At 40.8% G+C, this 15,346-nt stretch overlaps 1 protein-coding gene across 1 annotated transcript; it reads right to left on the bottom strand.

Moving 5' to 3' along the window:
- Positions 1-4,203: 4,203 nt before the first annotated feature.
- ACTR10 (actin-related protein 10 homolog (S. cerevisiae)) lies at positions 4,204-14,599 on the bottom strand. The gene is made up of 12 exons (XM_009702769.1): positions 14,513-14,599; positions 13,898-13,980; positions 12,774-12,882; positions 11,021-11,128; positions 10,614-10,681; positions 10,233-10,312; positions 9,795-9,830; positions 8,064-8,143; positions 7,900-7,973; positions 7,360-7,441; positions 5,708-5,909; positions 4,204-4,520 (listed from the first exon to the last, which is right to left on the bottom strand). Exons 1-12 carry the CDS (start codon positions 14,597-14,599, stop codon positions 4,339-4,341), a joined length of 1,191 nt encoding a protein of 396 aa, XP_009701071.1. The 3' UTR covers positions 4,204-4,338.
- Positions 14,600-15,346: the final 747 nt, after the last annotated feature.

Here is a 15,346-nt window from a genome sequence, read left to right as displayed (position 1 = left end):
AGCGCTGCACTGCTGCCACCCCACCTCGAGCACCGTGCGCAGTTTTGGGTGCCTGAATATAAGAAAGACATCAGAATATTCGAGTGTGCCGAGAGGAGGGCAACCGAGATGGTTACAGGCCTCGAGGGCAAGACAGGAGTGGCTGTCACTTAGCTTGTTCAGCTTGAAGAGAAGGCTGAAGGGTGACCTCATCACTGAGGGGTGACCTCATCGCAGTCTACAACTTCCTCACGGGGGGCAGCGGAGGAGGTGGTGCTGATGTCCTCTCTCTGGTGACCAGCAACAGGAGACGAGGAAATTGGATGGAGCTGCGTCAGGGGAAGTTCAGACTGGACATTAGGAAAAGGTTCTTCACTGAGAGGGTGGTCGGTCGCTGGAACAGGCTTCCCACGGAAGCGGTCACAGCACCAAGTCTGCCAGAGTTCAAGGAGCATCCAGACCACGCTCTTAGTCCTATGATTTGGTTTAGGTAGTCCTGTGAGGGGCAGCGAGTTGGCCTCAACGATCCTTATGGGTCCCTTCCAACCTGAGATATTCTATGATTCTGCGAAAAGGGCAATGAGAAGAACGAGTTAAAGCCCCTTCCCCCAGAGACCTGCTCCCACAGACTCAGCACGGACACCAGGCAGACTGCAACGTGCCATGCTCGTGAATATTCCAAAATATTCCTCCTGTCAGCAGGACTCAGCTCGGCCACAGCTGTTTACAACTGGCTAACACCAACCTTCAGGAACAGCACCCAGTCCAGAATTGGAAACCTCAGAGGAAAAACCTCCGGTCACTGCAGGGGTTTGTGTCTGTCACTTTTTTTTTGAAACATCTGAGTTCTCTGTGGATTTGTCTGCTGCGAGGATCCATGGATCCCCGCCATGCCAGGGAGGGAAGAACTACAACATTTAGGCCGAAAAAAAAAAGTGCCAAATCCCTTTCTATGCAATAAAACAGTTAAGATGAGATCTCTCAGGGCTTTCCAGGGCCAGTCACTCTGAAAAGCAGATAACAGTCTTTCCTCACCCTTTCCATGAAATAATAATTTTGTTTCTGTCCTTAACGGGTCATGGGACTCTGTGCTCAAACCCACCAGTGACATACGAGTTAGGATTTCTGGTTGTTCAGTGTGAAACAGCAGCTGTTGAAGCTGTTCAGTGATGCAGAAACCCCTCAGGAGAAGAGCAGAGCAGGCAGAACGAAGACGAGGTGGCAGAACATGCCAGGCTTGTGAAAGATTCCAGGGTACGTGCGCACAGCAGTACAGAAATACTCCTGAAAAGGGAATATTCTGAATTTCCTCAGCTGCAGTCTGCTGCAGGTCAGGAAAATGACATCACTGCACCACCACAAACACAGGCTCTGTAGGAGTTTAATCTCCCTTGCGTACCCTTCCCACCGACAACTGCTTACGGACGTGGGTAATCCCTCCCAGCTCCACGGGACTCGTGCCGATGGTAAGCTCCTCTTTCAGGAGCAAGCCTCGGTAGGCTCTGGCTCAGTTCTTACTGAGGCAAGATGCAATCTGGGTCATGGAGCTGCATCCCAATTATTCAAATTAAAAATGAAAATGAGCGGCAGAGCTTGGGACTGAATGTTCTCTACCCAGGCCTAAGGACAGCTCTCCGCGCTTTGCAATGAAATAGCATCTATCCAGCAAAGCCTGTAATTGCATCACAGCTCAGGAGCAAGGTAAGAGTAGGGATGTAGCAGGCTGGTCCCCAAAAACCGCGGTTTTATCCATTTTGCTTTATTAAGTATAACCGTTGCAACCCCATACGCTTTCTGAAGTCACTCAGATATTTGGAATATCCCAAATTGCTGCCAAAGACTGCTCCAGACAGGTCAACCTCACGCACCAAGTATTAGACTCCATCGCTCCTCCCCTGTTTGGCCCTGTAAGGAGAACCAGACCTCACCCGCGGGTCTTCTGGCCAGAAGCTGTTGGATCCTTGAGTCTCCGGCCCGGCCTTATAGCTGTTATACCTTGGGAGAAAGGCCACGGTGAGGTAGCACAGCTGAGCAGCGTACCGTATAGCAGGGCCCTGCCGGAGGGGATGCTCTCGATTTACACGCAACCCTGTAGTCCTCGGTCTCGCTGCAGGGGAGATAAAAAGGAGCTGGTAAGGGGGAACACGCACAGTCACAGTGAAAGTTCTGAATGCTGAAGAAAACAAGGGGAATGCTGGTATTTGAGGAATCTGCTGGGGAATGAACATCCCCAAGGATATTAAACCATTACTCGTAGGCTTACAGAAGCAAGCAAGAGAACCCTACGATGTAAATGAATGCAAAATACCAGACACAATGGGAACAGAAGTATCCAGCTATGGCGTTTAATCCATTTTTCCAGGCCCAGACCTGACAGATAGAACACAACGCAGTACATTTTGAAAAACCTGTTTCTGTCTCACAGCGTACTACGCTCGCCTTCAGGCTGCCACAGAAAAGCTCCTGTGCATGGTAACTGCAACGTGTTTGACCTGGAAACCCGGAAAATGCTTGGACTGGAGACTCTCAGATCAGTGCAAAGAGGCACTGGCCTCACGCTTTGAGGACTAAGAAGTGATCTCGAAAAGACCAACCTCATCCCAGGACTATAAAACGAGCAGTTAGAACTACTCACAGCTACGCCTGTCTATTTTTCTACGCTTTCTGGGTAACAGCCACACAGCTCATTTGAAGTAGGAAGAAGGCAACTTAAAAATACATCTGCCAGCACCTCTGGAGGGAAATCATCCATGTCAATCCTATCAGAGCACTGTTACCAACCAGTGAAGTCTCACCTATGACTAATTCTAACACTTTAAGCAGCGATTCCTGGTTTTTGTGTTCTGGGTATTTTTAATTTCAAAACCATTAAGATAAAAAGGGAGTATCTCCTACCGTGTGGCAACTAACACCATATGTCAAGGTAAACCATATATGAAACAGAATGACAAATTCGTGCAGAAGCTCACTTAAATGCTGTAGCACATTGCTCTGTGTTAAGTTTCACCGCAAGAATGTTTCCTTAAATATACGCTGAACTTCAAGAAACGTGCTTCAGGAACCACAGCAGGTAGTTAGCAGTCAGCACGGGAAAATCAGTCACAAAAAGCGTGTTTGTGGCAATAAAAGACTCAACCACCCTCAATAATTTTATATATATGCGTATATCCCCAAATCTGAGATAAACAGCTACTCCTCAGAGTACGATTTAAACCTCCGTAACCAACAGGTACCAGCAGAATCACCATTTAGCCAGCAAGTCAAGTTCAGCACCTTGGCAGCACGTTTAACAGTACCTGAGGCCAGGGGAAATCCCTCTCCCGAGACACAGTGCTGCTGAGATGCACCGGCACTGCCTGGAGCGCTCACCAGGAGCCACGGCTCTGCGTGCAAAATTAATTCACAGAAATATGATGGAAGGATAGTGAGAATCATTAGAAACCAAAAGCAGCAGCACTAGCAGCAGCATTGAAGTGTATGTGTTTGTCTTCCCACAGGAGTGCTCCTTCTCATTCAACACATGAAGTTACAGCATTGCTAAAAGCCTATTAACTAGCCAACAGTTCCTAAATATAGTGTTAATATGCAAATGTACTTTTTTTTTTCTTAAGCAATGAACTTTTGTGTTGCATTTTCATTTAATACATATTGCTGCAGGACAATGAAGTTTAGTATTTCTGACGGGTAGAAGGAAGGCAAAGAAGTGACCTCTGAACTTGACATTTCAGTAAGAGATTCAAGATTTCCTCGCATCCCTGTTTATAATTCTTACACGGCTGAATTCTTTCTTGGAGGAGAGGTACTGAGAGAGTTGTTAGCTCAGCACAGGCAGAAGAATTCTCTGCTAAAACTCTAAAAATAGAACTGTGTCCAGGGGAAATACTGCTCCAGCCCCTTTGCTAAATAGCCCCAAATTATTTCCTCACATGTGATTCAAGGGTGGAATACTTTAATACAGAATTTGGCAGAAAAGCTTCCATAGATGTTTCCCATAGTTGTCTGTCCTTCATTCTTCTAAGCATATTTAAAAACAAAATACCTTAAAACAAATTCTCTCAGCAATGTCATTTACTGTACAGATAAATAACAAACAACTCAGTAGGCTGCAGCTCATGATAGTACAGAATTTCTTCAGAAGTGCGCAAAATAGCATCGTAGTTACCAGAATTAAGTTTTTAAACTATAACTGGATGTGGTTTTAAATAGCCTTAGTATCTACCACCATACTCCCCCAAAACAATCACATTGTTCATATTCAATAGTGTTACACACAAATTACTTAATACCAAAAAAAAAAAGTCAATGCATATACATCTACTTGAAATAGATGAGCAGAATCCTTGTGTAGCATTTAGGTGCTTATTTTTCAGTAGAAAAAGCCCTCTTCATCAGTGGTGGAGGTGCTTTTCCAACATCAAACATCATTTCCAGTGGAGGATTATTAAGACAGCACCAGTCAGGTATGCGGCCTGTCTGGCTGTAATATTCTTTGGACACAGATCGGCTCCCAAGTATGTCCTGAAGTGCTCCAAAAATGGCTCCTACATTATTGAAGGGGGAAAAAAAATGTTGCATTAATTTGATGTATTGAATTTCTTTTTCTACTACTTCCCAACAAAAATCTCAACTATTCTTTTTCAGCTCTGTCCCAGAAATTAAAGGAACAAAAGGATCTAGGCACTTTCCTTTTCAATAGCCCAGCCAGTCCCAAACTGCTTCCATTTATGTCCCTTGAAAGTAACTGAAAACAAAGAATCATCTAGTCTCTGCTGAGAACAAAACTGGCCTAGCTGACCTGCTTCTTACAACAAAGTTTCCTAGTTTTGATTTTTAAGCACTTCAAACCAACCATCCTGCGTTTAAGGAAATTTCTCCTCCCCAAAAAGGGCGTCCCACAATATCCATAAGAAGTTTACGCAAGCTATGAGAAGATTCAGACCACAGCAGGTGATTAGCACTGCCAGTGAAGAAAAGTTATCAGAGAACTTGGCGCATATAAATCATTCTTGTTTGCTAATCCTAAAAGGAGACTCAAAAGGTTTTGAGACTAAAATTTTATAAACATTTACATTTCAAAGCACATGGAAGTAAAAATCTACCTTTACAGTTAAAGTTCATACATACAGTTAAAGTTCATACATACCAGATGGGCTCAGCTTATTAATTGAAAGCTTACAAAAGCTTATCAACCTCAGAACCCTCCTTAAAAGAACTGCTAGCAACAGAAAGCCCTTCTATTCCCCCAACAGTAGCCAAAACCCATTGCAGCGCTGCTGTATTTGTTACTGGCACTTGCGAACAGCACAGGGAGTCAGGAGCCTCCGGCCTCTCCGTAGCTCACAGCTCCTCAGTCAGTAACTAAACTTGTTTTTCCAACAAGCGGACCTTCCCCCGCAGCAGGGCTCTGCTCCGGCGGTTCCTTTGCTGGTGCCACCGTGCGGCGGTAGCCCTGTACTGCACTTGAGTCACCACCTCACCCTCCACACCTCTCGTTCAAAGTGCTCCTCACCTGGTTAAAGCTCCCATAACCTGCAGGGCCATTCTGCCCTCCAAATATCCCGGAGGGAGCTTCACTCCACACAATTTCTTCCAGGAGGGCATAACAATTCCACAGAGTTCTAACGCAGCTTGATTTCAATCGTTCACCTAATTTTTACTGCGATTTATTCATTACAAACCCCACTTGGAAGGTTTGGTTTTCACTTTGCTTAACAGTTTTCATTCTTACCTCCCAGCCAGGCCACGCAGTTGGGTTTGGCAGGCGGAGTGTGAATTCTGAAGGTTTTAGTGGCAAGTACTTCTTTGTATTTCGGTTTCTCTACCAGGTATCTGATTTCAGCCATGAGCCTGTGAAGGAATCCTGGCAACATAGCGGTGCCACCAATAACCACCAAGTTCTCTGCCAACTGCTTCCTGGTGTCTATGGGACACTAATGCAAACAGGAATAAAAAAAAAAAACCAAACACTTTAGTTAAAGTTGCACATACAAGCATCCAAAGGTCTTTCTACGCGCTTCAATCGCTGTTTTCTCATACTTAGCTGAAACATAACCTACATTTTTTTATCCAGACTTCCCAAGAAAACCAGGCGTAAGGAACTGCCCAGTTGAGGCTTACACGGGCGCACTGAGTCCCTGTAAAGCCCTTCAGGTGAGACAGACCAAGCCAACAGAGGACAGAGGTACTGGTGACAATAATCCCCATGAGTTCTGGGAGAAGACAAGCCAGAGAGAAGTGAAGCTTCAAACAGTGCTCTCAGAGAGCGAAAACTTACATAGGAGACTGACTGTTTTTAGCTCCACGTGGGAGAAAGGCACAACAGTCTCAGTAGCATAAAAAGTTTCTGCTGGAGCTTGCCTTTGGCATCAGACAATCCAACCAGAAGACACAAAGGCATGAGAAGACCAAGCTTTGTCTGTTCCGCCCCTCACAAACAGAACTGCGCTATCCCTTTCAAAAAAATTCTGGGCCGTTGTGGTCCTCTTGGCCAGAGGAAGTAACTGGACGCTATTTAACGCTTGTAAATTCAACTTTTTTGTCTTTCCTCTGGCCAAACGGTGACACAAGGTAAATGCCTAGAGGTACAGAGGTGACGGGTCCAGGCACAGATCTTATTGAACAATTTGTTTTCATAAGGAATTCTAATTGAAATGTTTGTCATGTCATCCAAGCCTTTGGCTCTCCAGTAAATTACGTCTCGGCAAACTAATTTAAATGGCATCAATAACTACAGGAAGTCAACTTTAATTAACATACATACACTACCACATAATGAAAATTTCCATTTATAGTGGGTTTCTAATGAATTTTTTTCCTAAATATAAGAAATTAAGTATTTGTACATGCCAAGAAAATTTTCCACAATAAATCTAATATACTGCCTTTAACAGAGATGTCCAAATTGATTTTATTCTATCTTCGGTAAACCAGCAGTCTGCAGGACTCAAACTCTAACTCTCAGCAAAATACCTTGAAAAAAGAAACAAGATACCTGTGTTGTTTCCGTTTAAGCAGTGAAACGCCTACGACACGAAGTATTAGCTACTCCTTCATCATTACACATGTAGAGCCCCACCCCCAAATAAAGGCAATCTAGTTTATTACTTTTGCTGAGGGGTGGGCACTGCGTTTCTAAGAGAACTGTCCTAGACACATTGCAGTACATGAAAGAGTAAAAAACAGTCACAGAGTGGATGACACATGGTGACTTATTACCCCACAAAACCATCACGTGGCAGAACCCTAGGAGTCATGCTGCGTGAAACTTTTTCAACAGATTGCAACCTGCAGTCAGAAGGATGTTACTCTAGATAGAGGCGTTTATAACAGCAGGTTCTAAGGCTGGAGGCATTCACTAACTTGCTTCTAATATAAAGATACCTGAATGAGTGAATCTAAGATCAAAGTGGCAACAGATGTCTCTTCATTATCCTGTTCAAACAGTATTTCGACAACGGAGTCTCTGTTGAGAAGACAGGAAATGAGTGTTAATGAGAAGCAATACTACGTTATGAGCTAACACTCAGAAAGAGCAGAGCTGGAAATAACTACAGACTTCCTGCTGACAACACATCATCACTACTTCTTGTCATACAGTCCATGCACCAGGCAGTGCCAACAGGGAGGAGACAATGTGCCGTTCACTTCACTAAACTGTCTCATCATCATGCATTAATACTCTACTTCTGTTTCCCCCATCCCTCCGATCTGTTTGTTCTCATCGTCAACTGTGAGCTCTCTGCAGAAGCTGACACCTCTTATTATGGGCTTGCACTGTGCCCAGCACAAAGCCTTAATTTAAGAGACATTAAAAGCATATGCACGTGTTTCATTAAAATTCAATTTTATGAAAATTTATGTGCTTTTAGAGTTAAAAATACATCCTCCTAAAGACAAATATTCTGCCACTGTATTTCTCACCTGATGGGGCCAACTACGTGGAGAATCTTTTCTCCATCTAAAGGATAGTCCACATCTGGAGGTGGTGAAGGACGCTAAAGATAAAAACATACGTGCATTAACTGAGAGGCCAAAAAGGCTACATCCACTTCAAAAGACTAGGATAAGCTTCCTTCTCCACCCACCTCAGCACTGCCATCAATGTTGAACTTGGCTGCTTGGATTTTCAGTCCACGTTGGAGATCACTCACAAAACAAGTGCGGACTTCAGAAAAGAAAAGGGCAGAAGAGAGGCTTTGTTGGATCCTTTTATCACCAATAAAGACAATAATTTTGCTTAATTTAGAGAAGAACACATACTTTAGGACCTCGCTGGTCCAAGACATTATCAAATAAATGCAAAGAAAACTTCAGGAGAGTTCAGATGCCATCTAGACCATGAGTTCAAATGAAGCTGACACCAAAACTACGCTAGGACAGGCAAAATTTCTTCCTCAGACAAGCCACATAAGATTTAAGGACAGAAGGATGTTACTAATCGTGCCTTCAGTTATCACAAGGTGCCAGGGGTTGTATCCTGCTGTCAAACACACCACTGCAGGTCTTGCACCATGGCTTCAAATGAGACACCGCTCATTTCCTAAACAAGCTGTAATCATGCAATATTCTTCCTAGGGCAACTCTTCAGCACTCGAGGAATTCCAGAGGTTTTGGGTTTTTTTCTCCAAGCAACATTGACAGACCACAGTTTCATCTGTACCCCAGCTGTTAGTGCTATTATATACTTATTTGTATCTGGCACAAGTAAGTATCTTCTTCATAAATGGCTGTCACAAACAAACAGTCCTTCAATACACAGGCAACCAGAATTTCAACCCCAGCATATTATATCTGGTTTCAAAAGACTGCATAAAACACAGAATTGAACAGAAAATTGTGTTCAAGTCCAGGAATTGGAAAAGCAACTTCCATTTGGCAAAGCACCAGCTGCGTTTAAGATATTTCACATTTGACTGACGGATTTCTTCCTAATTTGGCCCAAGAGATACATACTAGTTGCTATTTTCTAAAATTATATATATTTTTGTATCTGTTGCACATGAAACCTTACATAGGAATTCATCCAAGTTCTGCCCAAAGACAGACTCTATTTTTTCTGGTTTAAATGTAGTCCTTGACTCATCTTGCCTGCCTGATTAACACACCAAAATGTCTTTCATATACACTTTAGGTTTTTTTTGTAAAATCAACTTTAAGAAAACTCAAGCCTTCCTAGTTAATTTATAAATAAAAATTAACTTAAAATATTCTTATGTCATGACGTTGAGACTGCTTAAATGCTGCATTTGCAACCAAAATGTATCTATGATAACAGGGTTTGCACATCAGAGTTGCTAATGTAAAGTACACACGCCTTCCTAGTTAATTTATAAATAAAAATTAACTTAAAATATTCTTATGTCATGACGTTGAGACTGCTTAAATGCTGCATTTGCAACCAAAACGTATCTATGATAACAGGGTTTGCACAGAGTTGCTAATGTAGAGTACACACTGTACACATTCATATGCAGCAAATAAAATGTCAGTAGTTAAAAAATGCAACATGAAGTTAACCTGACCCACTGATCATAGAATATATACAATAGTGTACTACTCTTTCTACGCTAGTCTACCAAATGTATCTAAGAGCTACGTCTCAACAGCACATAGGCTGAACCTGAAAGAGGAATTCAACATGGTTTTGGTTTTGCTTTCAAAGAGGAAGAACATTGCAAGTTCTTCCAGTAGGTAAGAAATATGGTAAATAGAGAAGGTAAAATAAATTCCTAGATGTAAAGTATTGCATGCTTGTTATTATCATACTCTACTGCACAATTTAACAAACTAGAGTTCCATGAAGTAGAAAATTTTACCTTTTATATCCTCTACTATGTCTTCCGGAACCGAGCCTGAAATAAAAAAATAACTTAGAACAAAACCTTTTTAAGTAGAAAGAGAACTTAAGAATGAAACTAAGTTTGAATTACATTTAGTACATTAAAGTTTCCTTTTGACAGCAGCTTGTAAAGATTTTTAAGGAAGAATATTAAAAACAGAAATAAAAAAGTTTGTCTTCTCTCAAAACAGACTGAAAAATTACTACGCAACTTTTATCTCAGCCTTCATTCAAACGCTCTGCTATGAGTGGCTTATCATAAAAATAACGTACTTCTTAAATGCAGAGAAAGAAATTGTAAAGGTAGATGACATAAGATGCAGTGAATGCTAAACTCATTTTATTCACTGTTAGTATTACTCCACTTTCCCCAGTGCAAGTTCCCAGCACACATGCTACATCAAACAGACCTTACCCATCACAGATGGAAGGCTTTGTCCTTTGGCTAATCCCGTATCAACTGTGCACTGCTCCAACAACTGATACTCCAGTTCCCTAAAACATTGCACATCAAATTAGTTAAAAACAGATATTAAGCCAGGCTAACAGTCTATATTATGCTTAAGGGAGAGTATTTATTCCTTCCAGTTACATTCTTCTAAATATAAACTGAAGTAGATCTGATTTCCACAGCTTTTACTACGTCAACAAAAGCCAAACCGTGGTAACTTTAAGAATCAGATGCTGTCACAGCTATGATTTAAGTCATGTTCAACAAGAATCTTTGCTCATTAGTCAAAGATGAACTTTCACAAATAAATCATTGGTAACCTGGAATGTATAACTGTGAACTTACTTGTGGATAGCCTTTCCTCCCAGAGGAAGGGAACCCCAGCAGCTCAGAATTGGAATTCCCTCATATATCTACATGAAGATCAGGAAAGTCTCCTTTTTTGTTATGAGTTTTCAGTCTGCTGGAACTAAATGCTTTTTCCCCTCAACAATCTCTTGTATTAGCTGTTGGAAACACTTTCTAACTGTTTTTCTCCACAACTAATTTCTAGTGTATAGAGGCTGAAGTTATGAACCACCCTTCCCACGTTTCGAGGGAACACAGATTTAGCATGTCAGCTGTGAAGAGATTCCCCCAGTCACGATATCTTCTAGCCAGACTGGCTGATCTGTTCCTATTACTTTCTAGCACACTTGAAGTCAGGACAGCCTTACTGCTGAAAATTTTCTTTGTGTATTATTAAAGGATACAGGCAGCACCAAGCTTTCTGCGTATCCACAGTCTAGCACCATGGCAGAATTGATCCCAAGCGTCAGGAGAGACATTAGATGACTTGGAGCAAACAAAACGGAAGGTACCTACATGGAATCCAAAAGGACAATTTACAGAAGGGGGGAAAAGAAACAAACCACCCAAAGCACTGATGCTTTCTCCAAATGTCATATTAAAAGCAAAATTCAAACAACTGTATCTTGAGGTATCCATTTTTAATTTAGTTTTTAAGGTAGTGTAGTAATGAACAAAATACAACAGGATTCTAAATTCTACGTTCATCCTATTTGTGGCACAAACCAGTAGCTTCAGTAATAATGACTTGGAATGGCCTTGTAAGAACAGCAAGTGTTAACTACAGAATTCACCTTAAGTCATAGATCAGGTTTCTTATTGTCATCGTAAAGAAAGTAGAGAAACTAAAACACAGCTACTTGAAATGTTGTGTAAAGACTTGAAGATGTGAACAAGGGCACCAGAGAACCCATAAAAGTGTGCCTTATGACAACATACTGTTGCACACAAACTCACAGAAGAGGCTATTTAAAACACTCTCCCCAAAGCAATGTAGAAACTCAGGCCAAAATTACAAGAGAATTACTTCTTTCTCCCAGAATTCCATAAATCAAGTGTCCTAGATAATGACAGTTCCTTTAATGGAACACCTTGAAGTGTGAATTAAATGAGCAATTTCAATAAATCCTGCATTTAAGGGTGACATTATTGATACTTAGCCCAGAGACACAAGTTATAATATTGACCCTGTATTAATACGTCACTCCTATTCTTTGCACCAAATGGAAATACCAGCCAGAGAGAATTAACCTCACATCAATATTAGCTGGCTTCTTAACAAGTTACAAAGTCTCTCCATCAAAATACGACTTTCCAAGTCATGAGTCATTTTCAACAACCAATTTCGCACAGCAGTGCTTTATCTGAGACATGCTTTTTTCCTGTAAGGGGATAAGGAAAAAAACCCCAAATCACTCAAATCTTTCAGCAAGTTCAAGTCATCAGAAAATCTTATCACTAGTAGGAAAGAATTATGCAGAAGTTTAAGATTAGTTGGTCAACTGTGTTGTGGCAGCACAGTGAAGAAGTACAGCAGACAAACTAGTTTCACCACTTTTTATTGAAGAACCTTAACCTTTGCTCTATCTGAATTGAAGAAGTACGGAATCACCTTTCAAAACATTTTCTGTTAGAACTAAGCAAGAATTAGGTTCAGACTTTTCTTCAAAAAGACAACTAAGCAGAGAAGGTAACAAATTTCAGGTAAGCTCTTACCTAAATGAGTACAGCCAGAGGTTAGACCATGTGCTAGGCAAAGATATTGACTCTGGTAGAAGTCATGAGATTTGCTGACAGAGCACTAACAAGTGTTTAAATATAAATTCTGGCTTCAGGCAGCGCTCAATGGGGATTATTGGATCTGTCCGGAACAGTGCAATGTGAGTCGTATTTTCGTACAAGCCAGAAAAATCTTTCAGGTTCCTGTTAATAGCTCCTGTTTTGTGGCCTCGTGAAGAGTCAGATCGGAGCAAAAATGGCCTTTAGTCCAATTTCCAAGCCCTACTTCTCCAGACGATCACCAGCTTTTTTTCATCTTCTTCATGCCCCTCTCATTCTTTTGGCACTATTTTCATTTCATCTGGCAGTGATTGTAAGTAAAATTTCTACCAGCAAGTGCTATGTTGAGCATATACAGTACCTATGTAAAACACATACCTCAAAATGCTTAAAAAGGACTCTTGTGAGTGTGTCTCTGAAGTGTGAAGGGCACAAGACAGATTCTATGATCACAACACGACGGTCTCTGGGATTCACCAGCAGATGTCTAAAAAAGACAAGATGTGTAAAACAAAACTGCTAAGTTTAAGCACATATTATGAGACCTACCTTATTTTCATATTCCATTCTCCTCAAAAATCCTAAAAACTGGCATTTTGATCACATTTTCAACAGCAGATCCCAAAGTCTTTTTCCCAAATTAAAAAAAACCAACACTTTCCTAGAAGAACGCTAGGAAACTGAGTTACAGAAAACAAGTTATAGAGCTACCTGCTGGCAGGCTGTGAGTATCCGTTCTACATTTCTAAATCAATATAAAGAAATGCAAAAATAGGCACGCACAACAGCCATTAACGGCTTGTCCAGTGTCATACAGTGTCTCCATAAAAGAGAAAGAATGATGATTCAGATGGCCTGGTTTCAGTGGAAGAGGGTGGAATTGTTCTGATTTCAATTGCAAGGTGATGATCAAGGATGGGGAAAAAAAAAACCAACCCACACCACAAGATCTGAGGCACAGAAATTAAGTACTGTTTTCCCTGTACTGTATAAAAATAAGGATTGGAAGTAAAGAGAAAAGACCAAGTCCACCTTCATTATTCACTAATAGTACTAAAAATACAACAAAAAGATGTATTACCGAGGTAAAAATACTCCACAGGTTAAAATTCCTCATTCCAAACCACTGTCATGTGGAGAGAGCTCTGCACCGATGTAAGATGAGCTTCAGCCCTACCAAAATCAGTGTAATTTATTAGGTAATGACTCTTCCCTATCAAGTCCTTTATAAGTGCCACAGTTAAAAGGCAACTTATCAAATACTTTTTATTTCTAGAGAGCAACTGATGCTGCAGGACACTAACTCTTTGTAATATAACCTGAATCGCAGTACCACTGAATTTCTCCTGTAAGAACACAGCCAGGCAGCCACCTGCAAAAACTTGTTTCAGTTTTCTTATTCAAGTAGACCGCAGTCTTCAGTCACACTTCTAACGCCTCTCAACGTACTCAGAAAAGAGTTGCAGAAGGCTTGAATAACTAACATCCCAACTATCTCTTACCTGAAATACAGCATATGGATAAACTCCTTCAGATACGAATATAGCTCTTCTGTATTAATATTATACTGAACAACTTTGACAGGCTGTAAAGTAAAAACATCCACAGACAACTTAAATGCTAGGCAGTTATTATATATAAATATATACATGATACACAAAGAAATATATATGATATGAGATACATTATCTGACATATATAAAGAAATATTCACTCTTGCCTGATTTGCTCTATGTCCTCAACAATGTATCTCATAAACTAATGTTGAGATAAGTTACCAGTACAAAAAATTAACGTGAATAATCTCTGGAGTTTAGTTATAGGGTGAGTTTCCCAAAGCTGCCATCCTCTACTAAAAGAAAAAAAAATTACTACACAGCTAGGCAAAGAAATTTCTCAATAAACGTCCCAAACGTAAGCTGCATGGGTGATGAGTACCAATTAGCATCAGCATTGCTACCACACTTACTTGTATCTAGTTACAATCTTCTAATAGCAGCAGTTATAAGATAATGAAAAATAGCTTATGATGGCCAGAAAACATATCTGCAAATTCTTTCGATACCATAACATACCTAGCACTATAAAGGTAAAACAGTTCAGGTAAAATAATTTACCTTTGCAACATCAGGTTTCTTTATTTCACTAGGAATAATGCATCTTGGTCCTGTTTCTCCTGCGAAACCACACCTAAAAGAAAACATTGAAAACCTTATAATTTGAAGTCACTATTTAACGTACTGTGCCTAGGAATCATCCAAGAGTAATTAATTAGGGATACTTCTGTGACTGCAAAGAGGTGTTTTGCATATAGCTTTTCTATCTAGCCATTTTGAATGAGAAAGACTTTATATCTTTTAACTGACTCCCTCTCAGGTGCATTAAACAGAAGTGAAGAAAATTTGTTTTGTAAGGACTGTAATGCTCAGTTCTCATGTGCCTCCAATTTTCCACTGAGTACACTTCTCTGTGTATAATCAACCACTTGAAACCTTCCTTATTGCCTACTAAATTTCCAAATAAATTCCTTCCTGTATCCTCCATACAGGCCCACAGTTTTCACTGAAGCTCTCAGTAAGCACAGGCAAGATTAAGTTATCATGTCCTCTTTAAATCCTCATTTTCTGTGACATTTATTTAGAAGAAACAAAAGACAAAGACATGATAATCATGCAGGTCCTGCGGCCTATTTCACTGCTGACCAGCAACGTTCCACTGACACTTTTTTCCTATTTCCATCTTTGAAATGCATTCCCTTCACAAGCATCCTGGGTGATTTAAGGTATTACTGCCTCAAGATGATGGGTTACTGCTCTGGGCCTCCTGACAAAACATGAGGGCTCTGCACCCAACTTAGATGCAGCATAATAAAAACAGTAGCAACCCCAAACCAAACTTTTCAGAAACACATCTGGTTTTCATCAAGCGATTGCATCTTAGAAGACACAAGA

Source organism: Cariama cristata, unplaced genomic scaffold (genome assembly GCF_000690535.1).
Source record: "Cariama cristata isolate BGI_N322 unplaced genomic scaffold, ASM69053v1 scaffold36, whole genome shotgun sequence".
Taxonomy (NCBI): domain Eukaryota; kingdom Metazoa; phylum Chordata; class Aves; order Cariamiformes; family Cariamidae; genus Cariama; species Cariama cristata.
Note: the sequence above shows the minus strand (reverse complement) of the source record. Positions and strands in the feature narration are given on the sequence as shown.